The sequence below is a fragment of the Triticum aestivum genome, chromosome 5B (assembly GCF_018294505.1).
Source record: "Triticum aestivum cultivar Chinese Spring chromosome 5B, IWGSC CS RefSeq v2.1, whole genome shotgun sequence".
Classification (NCBI taxonomy): Eukaryota; Viridiplantae; Streptophyta; class Magnoliopsida; order Poales; family Poaceae; genus Triticum; species Triticum aestivum.
The window spans coordinates 678,882,805-678,901,246 of NC_057807.1; the positions used below are offsets into that span (position 1 = coordinate 678,882,805).

The 18,442-nt window shown below is 43.4% G+C and overlaps 1 protein-coding gene across 1 annotated transcript; it reads left to right on the forward strand.

The window, feature by feature from the left end:
• Positions 1 to 6,145: 6,145 nt before the first annotated feature.
• LOC123115260 (protease Do-like 7) lies at positions 6,146 to 9,020 on the forward strand. The gene is made up of 8 exons (XM_044536463.1): positions 6,146 to 6,594; positions 6,723 to 6,848; positions 7,003 to 7,092; positions 7,292 to 7,357; positions 7,469 to 7,525; positions 7,728 to 7,793; positions 8,794 to 8,901; positions 8,997 to 9,020. The coding sequence occupies exons 1-8, from the start codon at positions 6,496 to 6,498 to the stop codon at positions 9,018 to 9,020; spliced, it is 636 nt and encodes a 211-aa protein (XP_044392398.1). The 5' UTR covers positions 6,146 to 6,495.
• Positions 9,021 to 18,442: the final 9,422 nt, after the last annotated feature.

The following is an 18,442-nucleotide window of genomic DNA, read 5'->3' on the forward strand; positions in this document are numbered from 1 at the left end:
TGCAATCCACAATGAGACCGCTGCCACAGGCCGGAGTGGCCACCATAATGTCAAACACCAGCGATGGAGCACACCACCGCCGACTACCACCTCATCAGAGAAAGCCCCGCTCATGCACGTCGGCCGAGTGGCAACATGGACGAAACTGTGGATCACAAAAGGTCGATCACCATCGTTGACGTGCGGCCGTACGAAACACAACCGCCTCTTACAAGCGCACCGACACCAGGTCGCCGCGGCGCCACCCGAGCGAAGGAGAGGAGGGCATGGGAGGCGGCTGAGCTTTGGCGGCCCTAGGGTTTCCGTCGCCGCATACGCATCCCACCACACCCGATTCCTCGCCGCATCCCGCAGCTCCGGCCATGTCTGGCCGGATCGAAGTTCCGTGCCAGCATGCTGCAACATGCCGAAAGCCACATCCCCACGTCGCTACAGCAGTGCCACCATGCGCACCCGCGCATCCCGAGCTGCTGCACTGGCTAAAACGCCAGCACCGCATAGCCCCTCGCTGCACAACCGCCGTGCCATCTAGATCGTGTTGCACGACATACACGCCTCAGGCCACCACCTTGCCACGAGCTAGAGCAACCCGGCCGCCGTCATCCGCCGGGAAGGGCTTTGCCCGCTGGGATCCCTTGGTAGGGGTGGCCGCCCGTGTCACCCCGTAGGAGTGACGCGGGGGCGTGCTGAACCGTTTCGTCCTGTGTGGTGCTCTTCAAGGCTATGGCAATCTGGATGGATGTACGTTCGTCTTGGTGTAGGATACAACATGGTGTGGATGTTATATGTAGGGTGTCACCTCGCAAGAAAACAAAATATTCAACTGAAAAATGTTGAATTTTCTGTGATGTTTAACTGCTACACGGTGCGCGTACATTGACACCGGTGATTACTTCCGCTCGAGTGTTCTTTATATGCAGCTGTGTGACTAGCATGCGGAAATTGCTGGCCACATAGTGTCCATGTTACATGACTTGCATGCAAACTTAGCATGTCAGTGTTTAACTTTCAGTGACCCAATTCAGCCCTAGCTTAGTAGTCGTACACATATACGAGTGAGTATCAATGATTGTTTTGTAAAAAATCATCCATGTTTTTGAAATACCGCAAAAAAGTTCTACTGTGAGCAAAGAAAACAGGTGTTACATGGCAGCAACAACATGATTGGTGACTTGGTGTACACAGAAGTACAACCATACCAGGCCTATATTTCAGAGTAAACCAGGTATCACACACCAAAAAGCTTTTCCATCCATAAAGTATAAGTACCATCCAACAAGGTAATGAAGGTGTGCAAGGACAACACAATTACTTCATGTTGTCACCCATTCTCTTTCTATAAAAACGAGACTTCTCGCAGCTGCCACACTTGAGGATCGAGTTGGTACTTCATCATGTGCTTCAGTGAGAGTTGATCAGGACAGTGTGGCGTCAATTCTTGATGTCCTATGTAGGTGTAGCAATAGGAAGCACCGGGAATATGTGCAATCATCATTTTGACCGGGATAGCCGAATAGCATGCATGACTGTGGTTCAAGATGCAAGTGGGCTGGTGCGTAGGTCTTCAAGACGCTGCCAACAAGGAAATGTTGGGACAAGGGGTGGAAATGCTACAGCGGGCGGCCATCGAGATACATGATGAATCCAGTGTGGGACAAAGGAGGGCTCCCCTGCTGATGGGGGACGACTGGGAGGCCCTCAAGAAGCTGCTAATGATGATGATACAATGGAGGGAGACGAAGATGAGAGAAACAATGCGTGAGCTCCCCTGCAGCTCACAGACAGGCTGCTTGCTGTCCATCTATCATCGGGTACTCCGGATCGGATCGTTTGAAAATGGACATCGTCAGTCTTTGTACTCCACTAGCTCTGCCTACAGCATTTTATTCGCTGTCCTGCAGCGTTTCCCTGGCGGCAAGGCCCTCTGGAAGACTTGGGCGCCGGCGAAATGCAAACTTCACTCCTGGTTGGCCTTTAGACGGCGCCATTGGATGGCTGATCGTCGTCTTCAGCACGGCATGTCATCCCATGTGCTATGTCCGCAGGGCGTTGTTTTTGCTCCGCGACACTATAGTTGCCCACTAAACCTGTTGCGTTCTCTTCTGTAACCGCGGATTACCGCCGGACCGACTGTATTTTTTTTGCCACCTCTCTTCTAATACATCGGCACACAAGCCTTTTGCGTGTTCGAGAAGAACCTGATCTATAGTGTCGCGGAACAAAAACAATGCGTGATCGAGAAGAAGCTGATCTATCTGTGTGAAAAACATTTTGTTTTTTAACACCTGCGTGTGTTGTGATGTTGAGGGGTGTGGTTTCCCCCTCTGTAAGCCTGGGGTCCTTTGTTCTGCTAGGTTGGCCAGTTTAGTTAGGTTCTAGATGAGGCTCCCAGGTTGGTAAAATTTCTGATCAATTTTGAGGTCAAGATTCGAGGGGACTAGTAAACTTGTACGAAGGAAGTATTGCATTATTGAGTCCTCCATAAGCGGATTCTTAGCTCCAAATTTCCAATCATTCTGACTTCCAGGCATGTGTTAAATATTCAGTGTTGTGAACGAGCCTCTTAAGTCTTAAGTCTATAGTTGTCAACATGTTTCAAGATCGTTTTGCTAAAAAATGAAAATATTTTTAGAACAATGCAAACAGGTTGTACTGTGAGCAAAGAAAACAGGTGTGCCAAGTAAACAACAACTATATATACGCTAGAGCTTGTCTGGCAGATCGCTAAACTTAATCTCTCAAATATTCTCCCTATCCCAAAAAAGTCAAAAAAATTGAGGGTTACAGTTTTGCTCAGCTAGCAGATCCGATCCCGTACACTGGTGACGGATTGAAACTTTGCAATGGCGGTGGCAGTGACTACAGATCCGTCTAAAACCAGTACGGGTGATGAAGGAGGAGGTGGGGGAATGGATGACAGGGCTGCGGGAGGGCATCATGAGCTCTCGGGCGATGACGGGGGAGGCGGCGATGTGGACCGGCTCGGAGCCGAGATGGCCGGCGCGGCTTATGCAAATATGGCTTACAGTTTACTCTTTGGAGCAAATTTAGCATAGTTTAAAAAAACATGACCCGGACAGGCGGTCGGACCGGAAAAAACCAGAACCGGTGCCCTTATCAGTTCTTTATGCTAAAAAGACCAGCCTACAATTGGACTGGAAAAAACCTTGTAAACCGACCGGTTTTTGCACGAACCGGAGATAAAAAACTGGCGGTTAAACCAGCGTCACACACAAATAGAAAAATAACCTATGCCAAAGGGAATTCAAACCCATGATGCTAGACATAGGTGCCTAAGTTGCACCTTTGGCCCAATAACCATGTTGGCAAGCCATCTTTCTTGTCAAATTTAAGTAAATGATTGTATTTTACATCTATTTACTACGACACTAGTACAAAACTGTATTAGTTATGGTATAAAAAATCAGACATTGACCGGTGAACCGGCAGTCCAACCGGTAAAAACCCGAACCGGAGGCCTCGCCGGTTCGGTTTTTTAAACTATGAAATTTAGTCCAAATTATAGTTTTTTGAGGGGAAAAAAGTCGTATTTTTAGTTAGTTATGAGTTTAGAGGATTTGCTAGCTAGTGCTTAACTCTTTTTTTTTGGGGGGGGGGGGGGGGGGGGTAGGTAGTGGTTAACTCCTTAATAGAAAAAACAATATCTCAAATATAGCTTGTAGTGGATCTGCTACAGATGCTATTACTATCTTTATTCTAACTTCTTCATTGGTGTATGCAGAGGTTCAACCGTACTAGGCCTATCTTTCAGAGTAAAACCGGAAGTAAAATTATACATAATGGAGTAGTAGTACCATTTAGAGATGTAACGAATGTGGGAAGGACAGCACAATCATTCCACTGTGCCACCCATTTTCTTTCTATAAATACGACACTTCCAACAATTGCTGAACTTGAGGATCGAATTGATAATTCAACATGTGCTTGGGTTAGAGTTGCTTGGGAATTTTGACAGTGTGGCACTAAAACTTGACGTACATAGGTGTGGGTGTAGAAATGGGACGCACAGGGAATACGTGCAATGCGTCCAATTCACTAAGCATTGTAGGACCGGTTGGTTCGAGACAATAAGCCTGTCCGCCCGGGCACTCTGCGCATGCTCTGTGTGCGATAGAGTAGCGTCCGTGGAGCTCGGGGCAAGCAGCTGGCAGCTGGGAAAGACATTGCGGTGATTTTCGTGCATCCAGTTCGCTTTGAATTCTCTTTGGCCGTCTCCGTCAGTTGATGGTTCAAGGAGGCCATGAAAACCATGCGGTATGTTGCGTTCATTCGCTTCTGACCTGGGAAGAACTCTGTTCAATTGTGTGTTTGTTTGCCTGAATTATGCGTCTTTGCTCTGAATTTTGCGTTTTTCTGAATTATGCGTCTGTGCTTTGAATTGTGGGTTTGCGCCCAGCAGAAACACCCGACCCAAGAATTTTTTTGTTGGGAAACGTCACCGCTGCTAGAATGCTAAAGCAAGCCCAGAATTTCGATTAGTAATGGTGTGAATGCTAAAGCAAGCCCAGAATGCCGCGGCCGTCGTCGACACGGCTTGGATTCTCATAGCAGGGCTTCCAGACATTGCCCGTTCTGAGAGGGTGATTCACAGTATGTTCAATATACTCGGCAAGGTGGTGGTAGTGGATGAGCTCTTCCTCTACAAAGAGGAGGAGATCCGGATCAAGGTCAAATGCCTGGACTCCTCCATGCTCTGCGCCACCGTTCGAGTCTTTTTCAACGACTTGGGCTTCGACCTCAGAATCTCCCCCGAGCCACCTAACCACATCGGCCGCCCCCGCTACTCTGATGATGGGCACTTTTTCTCACATCTCAGTTAAAGTATATTGTCATTGACCTTCCGAACATGTTGAGCTTGTCTTTCCCCCTCATGGTAGCCAAATTCCTAGCACTAAGTAGAGATACTACTTGTGCCTCCAAATATCCTTAAACCCAGTTTTGCCATGAAAGTCCACCATATCTACCTACACTACTGGAAACAGGGAATTTGCCATCAGCCAGCTCTGCCATCTGCCAGCTGATGGCAAAGAACGTCTCTGCCATCTGCTTATAAAAAACAGATGGCGAAGAACTGACAGACGGCAAAGAACATGGTTGCCATCAGCCGATTCTTTGCCATCTGCTAGTGGATGACAAATAATCTTTGCCATCTGCCAGCAGATGGCAGAGAGGTTGGCAAATCCTGTGGCCGTCACAAGTGTAACGGCGTACCAGCCCCACGTCTTTGCCATCTGCCAGCAGACGGCAAAGATTCTTTGCCATCTGCTGGCAAATGGCAAAGAGATGGGGTTATTTTTTTCCAAGTAAAAAAACTGTGGGGTTATCCCCTCCCTCTCTCCCCACCCATCCAGGTAAAAAAAACATCCGCCGCCGCTCGCTCCTTCCTTCCTCACCCTAGCCCCAATCCACAGCCCCACGCCCCTCGCTCCTTCCTTCCTCACCCGCCGCCACTCCCTCCCACCTCCTCCTCCTCCTCCTTCTGCGCCCTAGGAGCCCCGCCGCCGCCCTGCTGCTACTCCTCCACCGGCCCGCCCTGCTGCGTCGTGAGCCCCTCCCTCCTCTTCGCGTTCCGGTGGTCGATAGTCGGGGTCAACGAGGAGATGCACGCGGCGGCGGCCATGAAGGACTCCATGAGCGGGACCACCGCCGTCGCGGCGCCTGCGGCCGGCGGCGCACTCCATGGGGCTCAGGATGTCCGCGGCGGCGTGGGCTGTGGACCGAGAGGCGGGGCCCTTGATGCGTTCCGTTCGAGGGGCTGGTCGGGCTGGCGCGGGATCTGAGCCACCGTTGATGGATTTCTCGCAGCTTGGCTCCTGTTGATTTGGATCCGGTACGCTCTCTCTCTCTCTCTCTCTCTCTCTCTCTCTCTCTCTCTCTCTCTCTCTCTCTCTCTCTCTCTCTCTCTCTCTCTCTCTCTCTCTCTCTCTCTCTCTCTCTCTCTCTCTCTCTCTCTCTGAGACTAAACCAGGCCTTGCGTACGAGGAGAGGAGATCGTAATAGCTCCCTTCTCCATCGTAGCCAAATTTTTGTTGAATCCCATTCCTTTTCCTCTTTCAAAATCATGCTAGGACCGTGACAGCGCAGGTTGGCGGCGAGCTGGCGATGGAGACTGTGTCCTCGGAGATGGCGGAAAGGGATTATTCACCGGGCTGTAATTATTTGGCCGAAAGGGATTTATTTTGCCCCAGGCCGAGAGAGCCGAAAATCAAATCTCTGCCCTTAAAATCACTTCAATCTGTTGCTTAGTTTCTGCCCTGAAGTAGCCCATAGAGTTACATGCATGTTGTACACCTAAAAATTGGAGATTTCATCCCTTACTAGAGAGTTATCCAATACAATGGGTTGCATGTTGATTCATGTTGACTGGATATAGGTTTCAATCTTGCCGGGAACATTGGCTCGACTTGATAGAGAAGCACCAAACTACCAAAAGTATGCCTTGCTTTACATGACCAAAGCTTGCATATTCAATCCATGGATCATTATGTATTGCTGCATAAATTCAAAGTCCTAACCTTGTTTTACTTTTCTAAAAGGGATGGCTACAACAATTTCAATACATTCTACATACAGGTAATTCTTTTCAGCTATCCAATATTCTGTATTTTTTGTTCCAATTGGTGATGCCAATGCATCTAAAATAATGCTTGGTGATTTGCTCCGCTGCCAGTGCTCATAAGTTAAAATATTTTTTTCTTTAGGCTGCATCTGGTACTAAAGGTGGCTCTAGTGGTTCCCCTATTGTTGATTGCCAAGGAAGAGCTGTTGCACTGAATGCAGGAAGCAGCAGTTCCAGTGCTTCGGCCTTCTACCTTCCATTAGACGGTGTAAGTTGTTTATGTATCAACACTAATATAGTACTTCCTCATGCTCACAGGAAGTTCTGGGATCATAGAAACCAGATCATCATCTGCTACTTAATCCATTAATTGTTTGGGGCCCTCTTAGCTTTGCTAACATTATCTGCCTAAATTGTTTCAGGTAGTTAGAGCACTCAATCTGATACGTGGTTGTTGGGACACATTTGGTAGCAAGCCAGAATCTGCTTATATTCCTCGTGGTACACTTCAGGTGTGCATTCTGTCTGATGATCCTTTTGTTCTATTAGATGCTACCGTTTTAGTTTTCTATTTTGGAGAGCTAATTACTGAAGTTTAATGGCACTCATCCCATGGAAACCTACATTTTTGGATGGGGGAGTAATTGTTTTATCTATTATTCGGGAACTCAGATCATCCATGATCCATTTTTTATTCTGTCCTTTTCAAAGGTGACTTTTCAACACAAAGGTTTCGAAGAAACTCGACGTCTTGGACGCAGGAATGAAACCGAGCAGGTATGATCCTCCTGTGCTCCTTTTTCTAGTTTGGAGAAAGATGTACACCTGTCTTTTCACGGCTCTGTGTGCTACATGATTAATTGCACCTTGAAATTTCTGCTAGGACAGGCGGTACGACTTGTTTCTCCAGCAGGGGAGACTGGAATGCTGGCTGTTGATTCTTTGGTAATGTTTGCTTCTTAGTTTTGTTATTTCTAAACATGTTTTCTTTTATGCTCAGCTTGTTGCTTCTTCCATTGTACTCCCTCCATAAAGAAATATAAGAGTCTTTAGATCACTAAAGTAGCGAATTAAACGCTCTTATATTTCTTTACAGAGGTAGTACCTTTCTATCTCATACGGAAACTGGGTAATTCTGTTATTGCAGGTGCCAGATGGACCTGCAGACAAACATCTGAAACCTGGTGACGTGCTGATTCGCATGAATGGGGAGGTACGATTGTTTTCAAATGGTATACTAATAATATTTCAACTTAATTTTTGACACTGCACTGATGTCTTGTGACTCCATTGATTGTACTGCTAATACCTCTATTATCATCAATAAGGTCTGTGTTGGTGTTCATCATGGCTTTCAACAGTTCATTTATATTAGTTGCACCTGATATAAATTTGATTTTGTAAACTTAAGTTATTAATATTTCAGAACTTGTACTTGATTTTTCAGAAAATATTATGCTTGGTTGCTGTTGTATATGGACTCTTCTCTAGGTTATCGAATGCCAAAAGACTTTCCTTTGGAAAGTTATGAAGATTTAGTATACTAGTTTATTAGTGCGTATTCTTCAAATTGTTCTGAAGAGGCGACGCACCCTACCCGTGCCCCAACTATTAAGCGTTAAGGCATGAGGTGGGGCTATGCCTTGGACAATCCAAACCTGCATTTTTTTATGAAAAGGCTGTGCAGCAGCTTTTCATTGAAATGGTAGGGGTAGAAATACAAGAGCAGAGCAGTCAAATACAGCTACAACCAGGGCTTAGACCAAGTGCCGAGATGGCGCACACGGGAAAAACTAAACCATGCCTGAAAAGCCTAATGAGGTTCTAATGGCCAGTGGATCAAGCAGGTGATCCTATTACTCCCAGCTAACGTCCTAGAGAGAGCCTGGGCCGGTGTTGTTTGTTTATTTTTCATGATCCTCGCATTTCTTTCCTTCCAAGTGGTCCACCATGCATAGAAGTGTTCTCCCTAGGCATTTTTAGATGGTGTATTTAGTATTTACCACAGCCCACAGGCCATCAGTTTTTGTAATTTGGTGTGTTGGTTCTCTGAAAGTTACTAAATGTTTCTTGTAGTCACGTGCGTAACCTAACTATAAAACTCAGCTGCTTATTGTTCACTATATTTCTTTTCGATGATGCATTTTTCATGTTATGTTAATTTGTCATACCACATTAATTTCTTATTGAACGATGTTCTTAACTATTTACAGATTGTAACGCAATTTCTCACTATGGAGTCCTTACTTGATGAGAGCGTTGGCAGCAAGATAAATTTGCAGATCGAAAGAGGTGGAACTCCTTTGACAGTAAAGCTGAAGGTAGTTTGCGAGCTTGACACATCTTATTTAATTTGGCGAGTGATGCGTGAGCCGTCTCGATCCTTTTGCTCTGTTATTATATTTCAACCATGAAGGATTTACTGCTAGTCAGTTCGTAGTGGTTCCGGCTGTTTGCTGAACTTCTGTTCTTGCTTGTGCTATTTTTTTTACTGTTTAGATGGCTCAATTTACTTCCAATTTTACTCATGAGTTTTCCCATGCATGCATACTCTGTTAATTTATTCAAGTGCCCATAGTTCCCTCTCTAGCAGCACCACCTGTGCTCTTGTCTCACCCATAACAACAATTTACTAGTAGTATGTCTCTTCGCATGGGTGCTAGCTTAGGTCCCTTCTACTACTCCTCCACTTAGTAACTTGTCTGTATTCTATTACTTTGTACGTATGTGTGTGAGCTGTGTTATATTCATCTTCCTCAAGTACTACAACACTGGTAGTTGTACACATATGATGGTGATTCGCTCCGTCCATTCCAATTTTGGCGGTGGTGGTGCTGCTGCTCCTATGATGGTAGACTCGTCTGATTTCCCTAGCCACATCCATGGTGATGAAGCTCGGCCTAGGCTAGAACCCCCTCCAGTGAGCTCCTCAAGTCCTCTTATACCCCTCCTACTTGCTTGTTGGTTCTATGCTCTTCCTTTGTGAGGTGTAATTGTTCAATTTTGTTCATAGTCGAGCATTGGATGATATTGTATTTGTCATGATGTACATGGTTCATGAACTATGCCAACCTGCAGCTTTGTTGTACTAGTGATAGTAGGATAATGCAAGTTTTGACAATCCATGCATATTTCCGCATCATAATAATCTTCTTCTTCTAGTCTTCTTCTTCTAACTTTCTTCTTTCCCATTTTACAGATTTGCTTAAGATCACGGAAGCTTGGGTTGATGGAGTGCTTGTATTTAGTTTTTGTTTTGACCTTGTGAAACTTGCTACCTATGGATGAAACTTTGTAATATTGATGAAACTATGTATATGTATGGATGAAACTTGTTACTATTGGTAACATGTGTTGGATATATATGTGTTCATGACTATTGGTAATATGTGTTGAATATGCTATATTGGTCATATAAATATATTTGTGTTTGATTTTCTGTGAAAAGGAACTGATATAAGAAAAATCAAAATTAAATGGGGCAATATAGTCACTTTGCCATCTGCTGGCAGATGGCAAAGAGCTTTGCCATCAACTGGCAGATGGCAAAGAGGCCACGTGTCATCTACATGTAAAATTTGGGCTGGCCTATTTGGGCTCTTTGCCATCTGCCAGTAGATGGCAAAGCTCTTTGCCATCTGCTGGCAGACGGCAAAGCATGTAGCCTTTGCTATCTGCTGGCAGACGAAAAAGAGCTTGCAGCCTTTGCCATTTGCTGGCAGACGGCAAAGTATGCCGTTAGCCTTCTAACGGGGCTAACCCCGTTAAGAGGTTTTGCCATCTGCCAGCTGATGGCAAAGGCACAGACCCTTTCCCATCAGCCAGCAGACGGCAAAGAAGCCTTTACCGGCAGGGTTTCAGACAAACTGTTTGCCATTTACTGACAGATGGAAAAGCCTTTGCCATCCGCCGACCATGCCTTTGCCATCTGCCATTGCAGATGGCAAAGTGCCAGATTCCAGTAGTGCTATGGATTGAGTAAGATCCTTCAAGTAAGTTGTCATCGGTGCAAGCAATAAAAATTGCTCTCTAATTATGCATGACTTATTAGTGCGGAGAAAATAAGCTTTATACGATCTTGTTATGGAAGCAATAAAAGCGATGGACTGCATAACAAAGGTCCATACACAAGTGGCAATATAAAGTGACGTTCTTTCGTACTAAGATTTTGTGTATCCAACCCTAAAAGCGCATGACAACCTCTGCTTCACTCTGCAAAGGGCCTATCTTTTACTTTATGTTCCTACTTTATGTTTTTACTTTATGCTTGAGTCAAGGTGACCTTCACCTTTCCCTTTTTCATTTTATCCTTTGGCAAGCTCCTCGTGTTTGAAAGATCATGATATATATATATATATCCAATTGGATGTTCGTTAGCATGGACTATTATTGTTGACATCACCTAAAGGTGAATACGTTGGGAGGCAACACAATAAGCCCCTTCTTTCTCAGTGTCCGGCTGAAACTCCATAACCACAAGTATTGCGTGAGTGTTAGCAATTGTAGAAGATTATATGATAGTTGTGTATGTGGACTTGCTGAAAAGCTCTATTCTTGACTCTTTCCGATGTTATGATAAATTGCAATTGCTTCAATGACTGAGATTATAGTTTGTTAGCTTTCAATGAAGTTTCTGAACCATACTTGACATTGTGAATTGATCGTTACTTGAGCATAAGAAATCATATGACAAAATCTATATATGTTGATGTTATAAGAATGATCATGATACCCTCATGTTCGTATTTTATTTTTATCGACACCTCTATCTCTAAACATGTGGACATATTTTTCGATTTTGGCTTCCGCTTGAGTACAAGTGAGGTCTAAGCTTGGAGGAGATGATACGTCCATTTTGCATCATGATTTTATATCAATATTTATTGCATTATGGGCTGTTATTACACATTATATATCAATACTTATGGCTATTCTCTCTTATTTTGTAAGGTTTACCATAAAGAGGGGGAATGCCGGCAGCTGGAATTCTGGCTGGAAAAGGAGCAAAACATTGGAAACCTATTCTGCATTTCTCCAAAAGACCTGAGACTCCACGAAACTTATTTTTGGAATTAATAAGAATTATTGAGTGGAAGAAACACCTCAGGGGCCCACACCCTGTCCAGGAGGGTGGGGGGCGCGCCCACCCCTACTGGGCGCGCCCCCTGTCTCCTGGGCCCCCTGGTGGCCACCCGGCGTCCATCTTCTGCTATATGAAGGGTTTTATCCTAGAAAAAATCATGGGCAAGCTTACGAGGCGAAACTCCGCTGCCACGAGGCGGAACCTTGGCGGAACCAATCTAGAGCTCCGGCAGAGCTGTGCTGCTGGGGATACTTCCCTCCGGGAGGGGGAAATAATCACCACCGTCATCACCAACGATCCTCCCATCGGGAGAGGGTTAATCTCCATCAACATCTTCACCAGCACCATCTCATCTCAAACCCTAGTTCATCTCTTGTATCCGATCTTGTATCCAAAACCACAAATTGGTACATGTGGGTTGCTAGTAGTGTTGATTACTCCTTGTAGTTGATACTTATTGGTTTATTTGGTGGACGATCATATGTTCAGATCCTTAATGCATACTATTACACCTCTGATTATGAACATGAATATGCTTTGTGAGTAGTTACGTTTGTTCCTGTGGACATGGATGAAGTCTTGCTATTAGTAGTCATGTGAATTTGGTATTCGTTCGATATTTTGATAAGATGTAGGTTGTCTTTCCTCTAGTGGTGTTATGTGAACGTCGACTACATGAGACTTCACCATCATTTGGGCCTACAGGAATGCATTGGGAAGTAATAAGTAGATGATGGGTTGCTAGAGTGACAGAAGCTTAAACCCTAGTTTATGCGTTGCTTCATTAGGGGCTGATTTGGACCCAAATGTTTAATGTTGTGGTTAGGTTTACCTTAATACTCTTGTTGTAGTTGCGGATGCTTGCAATAGGGGTTAATCATAAGTGGGATGCTTGTCCAAGTAAGGGCAGTACCCAAGCACCGGTTCACCCACATATCAAATTATCAAAGTAACGAACGCGAATCATATGAGTGTGATGAAACTAGCTTGACGATAATTCCCATGTGTCCTCGGGAGCGCTTTCCTCATTATAAGAAATTGTCCAGGCTTATCCTTTGCTACAAAAAGGATTGGGCCACCTTGCTGCACCTTATTTACTTTTATTACTTGTTACTTGCTACAATTTATCTTATCAAAAAACTATCTAGTACCTACAATTTCAGTGCTTGCAAAGAAAACCTTACTGAAAACTGCTTATCATTTCCTTCTGCGCCTCGTTGGGTTCGACACTCTTACTTATTGAAAGGACTACGATAGACCCCCTACACTTGTGGGTCATCAGGAAGATCCGTGGCTTCGTCCATGACGGCCGCCGCCGCCAACTCATTGAGTTCATGCATGACGACACATCGACCTCGTCGCCATCCAAGAAACCATGTGTATGGAGTTTTGTCTCCCCGAGCTTGATATCCTTAGTCCCCACCTATTAGCCTGGCATTGGCTCCCTTCTAGTGGGACTACTGGGCACTTAGGTGGCATCCTTCTAGGTGTGAAGGATGGCACCTTTGAGGTGGGTGCACTAGTAGAAAAACACCTAATAGTCCCGGTTCGTGAGGGCCTTTAGTCCCGGTTCATGAACCGGGACTAATGGGCCGTTACTAATACCTCCACCCATTAGTCCCGGTTCAAACAAGAACCGGGACTAATGTGCCTCCACGTGGCTCTGTGCGCCGAGCCCAGTCAGGGGGCCTTTGGTCCCGGTTGGTGGCATCAACCGGGACCAAAAGTCCATGTTTTTTTGGAAAGTGGCTGCTTTAGGGGTTTTGGGGTTATTTTTAGGTTGTTATATTAGCTAGCTAATAGAGAGAAGTGTCCTCTCTTATATCTTCGTCCTTGGTTTACCAACGCTGCTGCTATATATGTTCATTTTACCCGCTGATATAATAACTCATGCATGCTCGCATACATCAGCATATATAATAACAAGTACTCGTCCTACTAATCATGCATCATCATACAACTTCTACTCGTTATTAATAATAAGTCATACGATCATCATCCTCATAGTCATCGAACCCAACCCTACATAATTGTTCTTAACACATGATCATCAGTATCAGGTAGGACCTAAACACCCTTAAGGTAAAATAGCATAAAACAATATAGACCCTGACTCTCCATTATGAAGAATGGCGATCATCCTGTCTCCAATTTTTGCCCTTCGCTGAATGTTGCTTCCAAGAAGCTCCTTACGACTGTCCATACATTTTTTCCATTCTTTGATTGTCATGTCTCCACTTCTTTTAGAAACCCGGTATGGACAGTTCAGATTCGTAGGAAGACCTGGTTGTATGTTCAAAACATGAAGGCTACCGTGTGTATACATCAGATGAGGCACACAATCATTCGGGATTATCTGTTGAAAAACATAGTAATAACTTCGTAGTTAGCAATGATATGATGTACTAGTTTTAGAAGTGTGCAAAAGATGCACGGATGTCGTAATAGTAAAAAATCTTACCAGGGTATCTCCATGGTAGTTACCGTAGTTCAACACGTGCACTAGTGGCACGTATTGACCATAATGTTGAGGAGTTCGATTGTAGACATTGTAATTCTCAAGATCAGTACAAAATGCGACCAGATGATTTTTCTCCTGATAAGTTAGTTCGGAGCCTTCGGTGTAGTAGGTTCTGTCTACCATCTTCCGCACATTCTTTGAAGAATGAAAATAAGCTGTCAATGGAGAATAAGTTGTCAACTATTTTGAAATAAACAATATAAATTACTTAATAACTATGTTAAGCTCACATGGGGGAAGAATTGGAGGTGTATCCACAAGGACGAAAATCGTAGGTCTCTCTTGCTCGATTGTAGGATCACCAAGATCCATGGTAACAAGCATACCCTCATCAAAACCATACATCTTGCAAAGTGCTTCCCAATTTTTGCAACCAAAATGGGTTACACTCTGAGCATTGTACAACTTTACTTGAAAATCCACACCATGATGGGTACTTAGGATAATTTTTTTGGTTTCGAAACTTTCATGGTCTTCAAAACCCATCCTCTCCAAGACATAGCGTCTTGCAAAGCATGGGATAAGCTAGTCGAATTGGAAAAGATGAAAAATATTGTCATGATTAAAATAGTTGAAGTCATGAGTAATTACGAAAAAAAACTATTATCGTCGGTTGCGTACCGTATGAACATCGAAGGTCTCCTCGAGCTTAATGCTGAAGCGACGATCTTCGTCCAGCTCAATGAACCTGTCGCAGATACCTCGGTCGTCGTGGCACCAGTCGCACTCCCCCGGGCGGTTTTCGTCGTCCGAGTACGACATTTCCGGCCTATGTTCATAATTCAAATATTAAACTAGATTATTAATCACGGGTTGACTATCGGTGATGTACGTAGCTCCTCCTTTCATTCCCGAGTGCATTATTACATCAAATTGTCTAGCACACGGGAATGAAGGAGAACTTATCCAATATGAGCATTCAGTAAGCAAAACCAAATCATAAAATAAGCAAAACCAAATCATAAAATAAAGTAGTATTCAAATTAGCATGCATTCAATAATTATAAGCAAAAGTACATCATCTCTTGGTGTTCGTACATCGTCGAATATTATCACTAATATAGCATCACTAATACAACTAGAACCGTAGCGCCCGACGGGTATCGACGCAGGCGGTGGACACCCAAAGATAAGGAACCATCACAGGATCATAGCTCCAGAGAGATCCCTGGAGAACCTGCCAGGTATTGTCGAACCTGCCCTCCAATGCAACCATGTAGCGACGGACGTGCTCGTCCTCCTCGCTGACACGGTGATGTACCACCTCCGTGGTGTCCGGAAGCCTTGGCATCGTCACTGGACCACGCGACCGCCACCAAACAAGGATCGGGTCAACAATGGGCTGCCTCCTCACCAACCTACGTCCCCCGGAAGGTAGCACTTCCCAATACCAGCCCGGCGGAGCCCAGTCCCAAACATGGCCCTGATCTAGCAAGCCTCCACCGCCGAGTCGACGATGACGAGGATGCGGGATAGGCATCGCCGACATCGATGCGGAACTACTTCTATATATAGTTAAATAAAGTAGTTTTATTAATTAAATCAACTAGCTAGTTCAACTACTAAACACTTACTATAAATAAATAAAGTAGTACTTACTAAAAACAAACTATTTCTATATATAGTAAAATAAAGTAGTTTATTAAATCAACTAGCTAGTTCAACTATATATGAAGCACTTACTATAAATAAAATAAAGTAGAATTACTAAAAATAAACTAGTATTTTTCTAACTAATTATATTAAACACTTTCTCTTCTTATTTTTTTCATTTTTCTAAATACGTACTATGAACAAAAAAATCATTAAAATTCTATAAACAAAATTACAATAGAAAAAAATCATAAAGATTCTATGAACAGAAAATCTATGAACTACACATCTAAATTACTACACATCCAACAAAAAAATCTATGAACTACAAAAAATCTAAAAAAATCTAACAAAATCTAACAAAAATCATAAAAAATCTAACAAAATCTAACAAAAAAATCTACTAACAGAAAAAAAATCTAACATACTATGAACAAATTAATTACACAATCTAAATTACACAATATGAACTACATATCTAAATTACACCACATCTAATCTAACAAATAAATCTATGAACTAACAAAAAAATCTAAAAAAAATCTAACATAATATGAACAAATTAATAACACAATCTAAATTACACAATATGAACTACATATCTAAATTACAACAAATCTAATCTAACAAATAAATCTATGAACCCACAAAAAAATCTAAAAAAATCTAACGAAAATAAAATAAAGTTGCTCACGGCCGGCGACGGCGACGGCGACGGCGACGGCGAGGTGCAGCAGGGCGGGCGACGACGTCGGGGACGGCAGCGGGGCGGGGTGGCAGGGCGGGCGGCGACGGCAGCGGGGCGGGGCGGCGACGGCGCGCGTCGGGGCGGCAGGGGACGACGTCGGGTCGGGGCGGCGACGGCGTCGGTGCGGGGCCGTCGCGGGGCGGGGCGGCGACGGCGTCGGGGCGGGGCGGCGACGGCGAGGTGGCGGCAGGGGACGGCGCGCGGCGTCGGGAGAGATCGAACTCGGGGCGGGGCGGCAGTGCTACTTATATAGCAAAGGCTTTGGTCCCGGTTCGTACGGCAAACCGGTACCAATGCCCGCCTTTTGTCTCGGTTGGAGCCTCCAACCGGGACCAAAGGCCTCTTTTCGGCACCCAAAGGGCGGGAAACGAGGACCTTTGGTCTCGGTTGGTGGCACCAACCGGGACAAAAGGAGGGCATTGGTACCGGTTGGTGGCACCAACCGGTACCAAAGAGGGGTATTCGTACCGGTTGGCTCCACCAACCGGTACCAATGGACCCGTCTAATTTTTTATTTTCTGCAACTGTTTTTTAGTGGATTCTTTCTGCAGCTGTTTTTTTAGTCCCACCTCGCCCAGCGAGAGGCACTCGCAGCTGTTTATAAGCCTGAGTGCAGAGACGATGAAGAAGAGGCTCAATGCTCACCTGCACATTGGTTAGCTTCAAGCCTTGAGGAATAGGGGTAGACTGCACAGAGCTATGTGCAGTGCAGTTGACACTATTCCGAAAGGCTTGAAGCAAATTAATGAGCATTGCGCCTCTTTTTTATTTTTAATGACTTATTTTTAATAGTTGTGATTAACTTAACTAAAAAATGAGCATAGATGCTTATTTTTAATGACTTATTACAACTCAGAAATAAGAAGAAAAAAATAAATATAGCAGAAAAAAAACTATATAAAAAACTACTCAGAAATAAATAGAAGCCAAAATAGTTGTGATTAACTTTACTTAAAAAATGAGCATAGATGCTTATTTTTAATGACTTATTACAATTCAAAAATAAATAGAAAAAAAATAGTTGTGATTAACTTAACTAAAAAATGAGCACAGATGCTTATTTTTAATGACTTATTACAACTCAGAAATAAAAAGAAAAAAATAAATATAGCAGAAAAGAAAAAAAACTATATAAAAAACTACTCATAATAAATAGAAGCAAAAATAGTTGTGATTAACTTTACTTAAAAAATGAGCATAGATGCTTATTTTTAATGACTTATTACAATTCAGAAATAAATAGAAAAAAATAGTTGTGATTAACTTAACTAACAAATGAGCATAGATGCTTATTTTTAATGACTTATTACAACTCAGAAATAAAAAGAAAAAAATTAAATATAGCAGAAAAGAAAAAAAACTATATTAAAAACTACTCAGGAATAAATAGAAGCAAAAATAGTTGTGATTAACTTTACTTAAAAAATGAGCATAGATGCTTATTTTTAATGACTTATTACAATTCAGAAATAAATAGAAAAAATAAATATAGCAGAAAAGAAAAAAAACTATATAAAAAACTACTCAGAAATAAATAGGAAAAAATAGTTGTGATTAACTTAACTAAAAAATGAGCATAGATGCTTATTTTTAATGACTTATTACAACTCAGAAATAAAAAGAAAAAGATAAATATAGCAGAAAAGAAAAAAACTATATGAAAAACTGCTCAGAAATGAGCATAGATGCGCTTATAGAGAAAATTCAACCTAAATTCATAATGAATTTCTACTAATTTCAGAGAAATTCATATGAATTTAGATTAAATTTCCTGTATAAGGGCATCTATTTTCATTTTGAGAGGAGCTCAACAAAGGGAGAGAGGGAGGGGCTTATAAACCGGTCTGATTCCCCTTCGGTTGGCGAGGTGGGACTAAACTCTGACCGCAACGAGGGCCAACCCTTTAGTCCCGGTTG

What these genes read in the sequence shown, in the direction of transcription:
- LOC123115260 (XM_044536463.1), top strand. Translation starts at nt 6,496, where the DNA reads ATGGATCATTATGTATTGCTGCATAAATTCAAAGTCCTAACCTTGTTT. An exon ending in TTCCTCGTGGTACACTTCAG is followed by an intron (nt 7,093 to 7,291) that starts GTGTGCATTCTG and finishes TCCTTTTCAAAG; the next exon opens with GTGACTTTTCAACACAAAGG. An exon ending in CTTTGACAGTAAAGCTGAAG is followed by an intron (nt 8,902 to 8,996) that starts GTAGTTTGCGAG and finishes TCAACCATGAAG; the next exon opens with GATTTACTGCTAGTCAGTTC.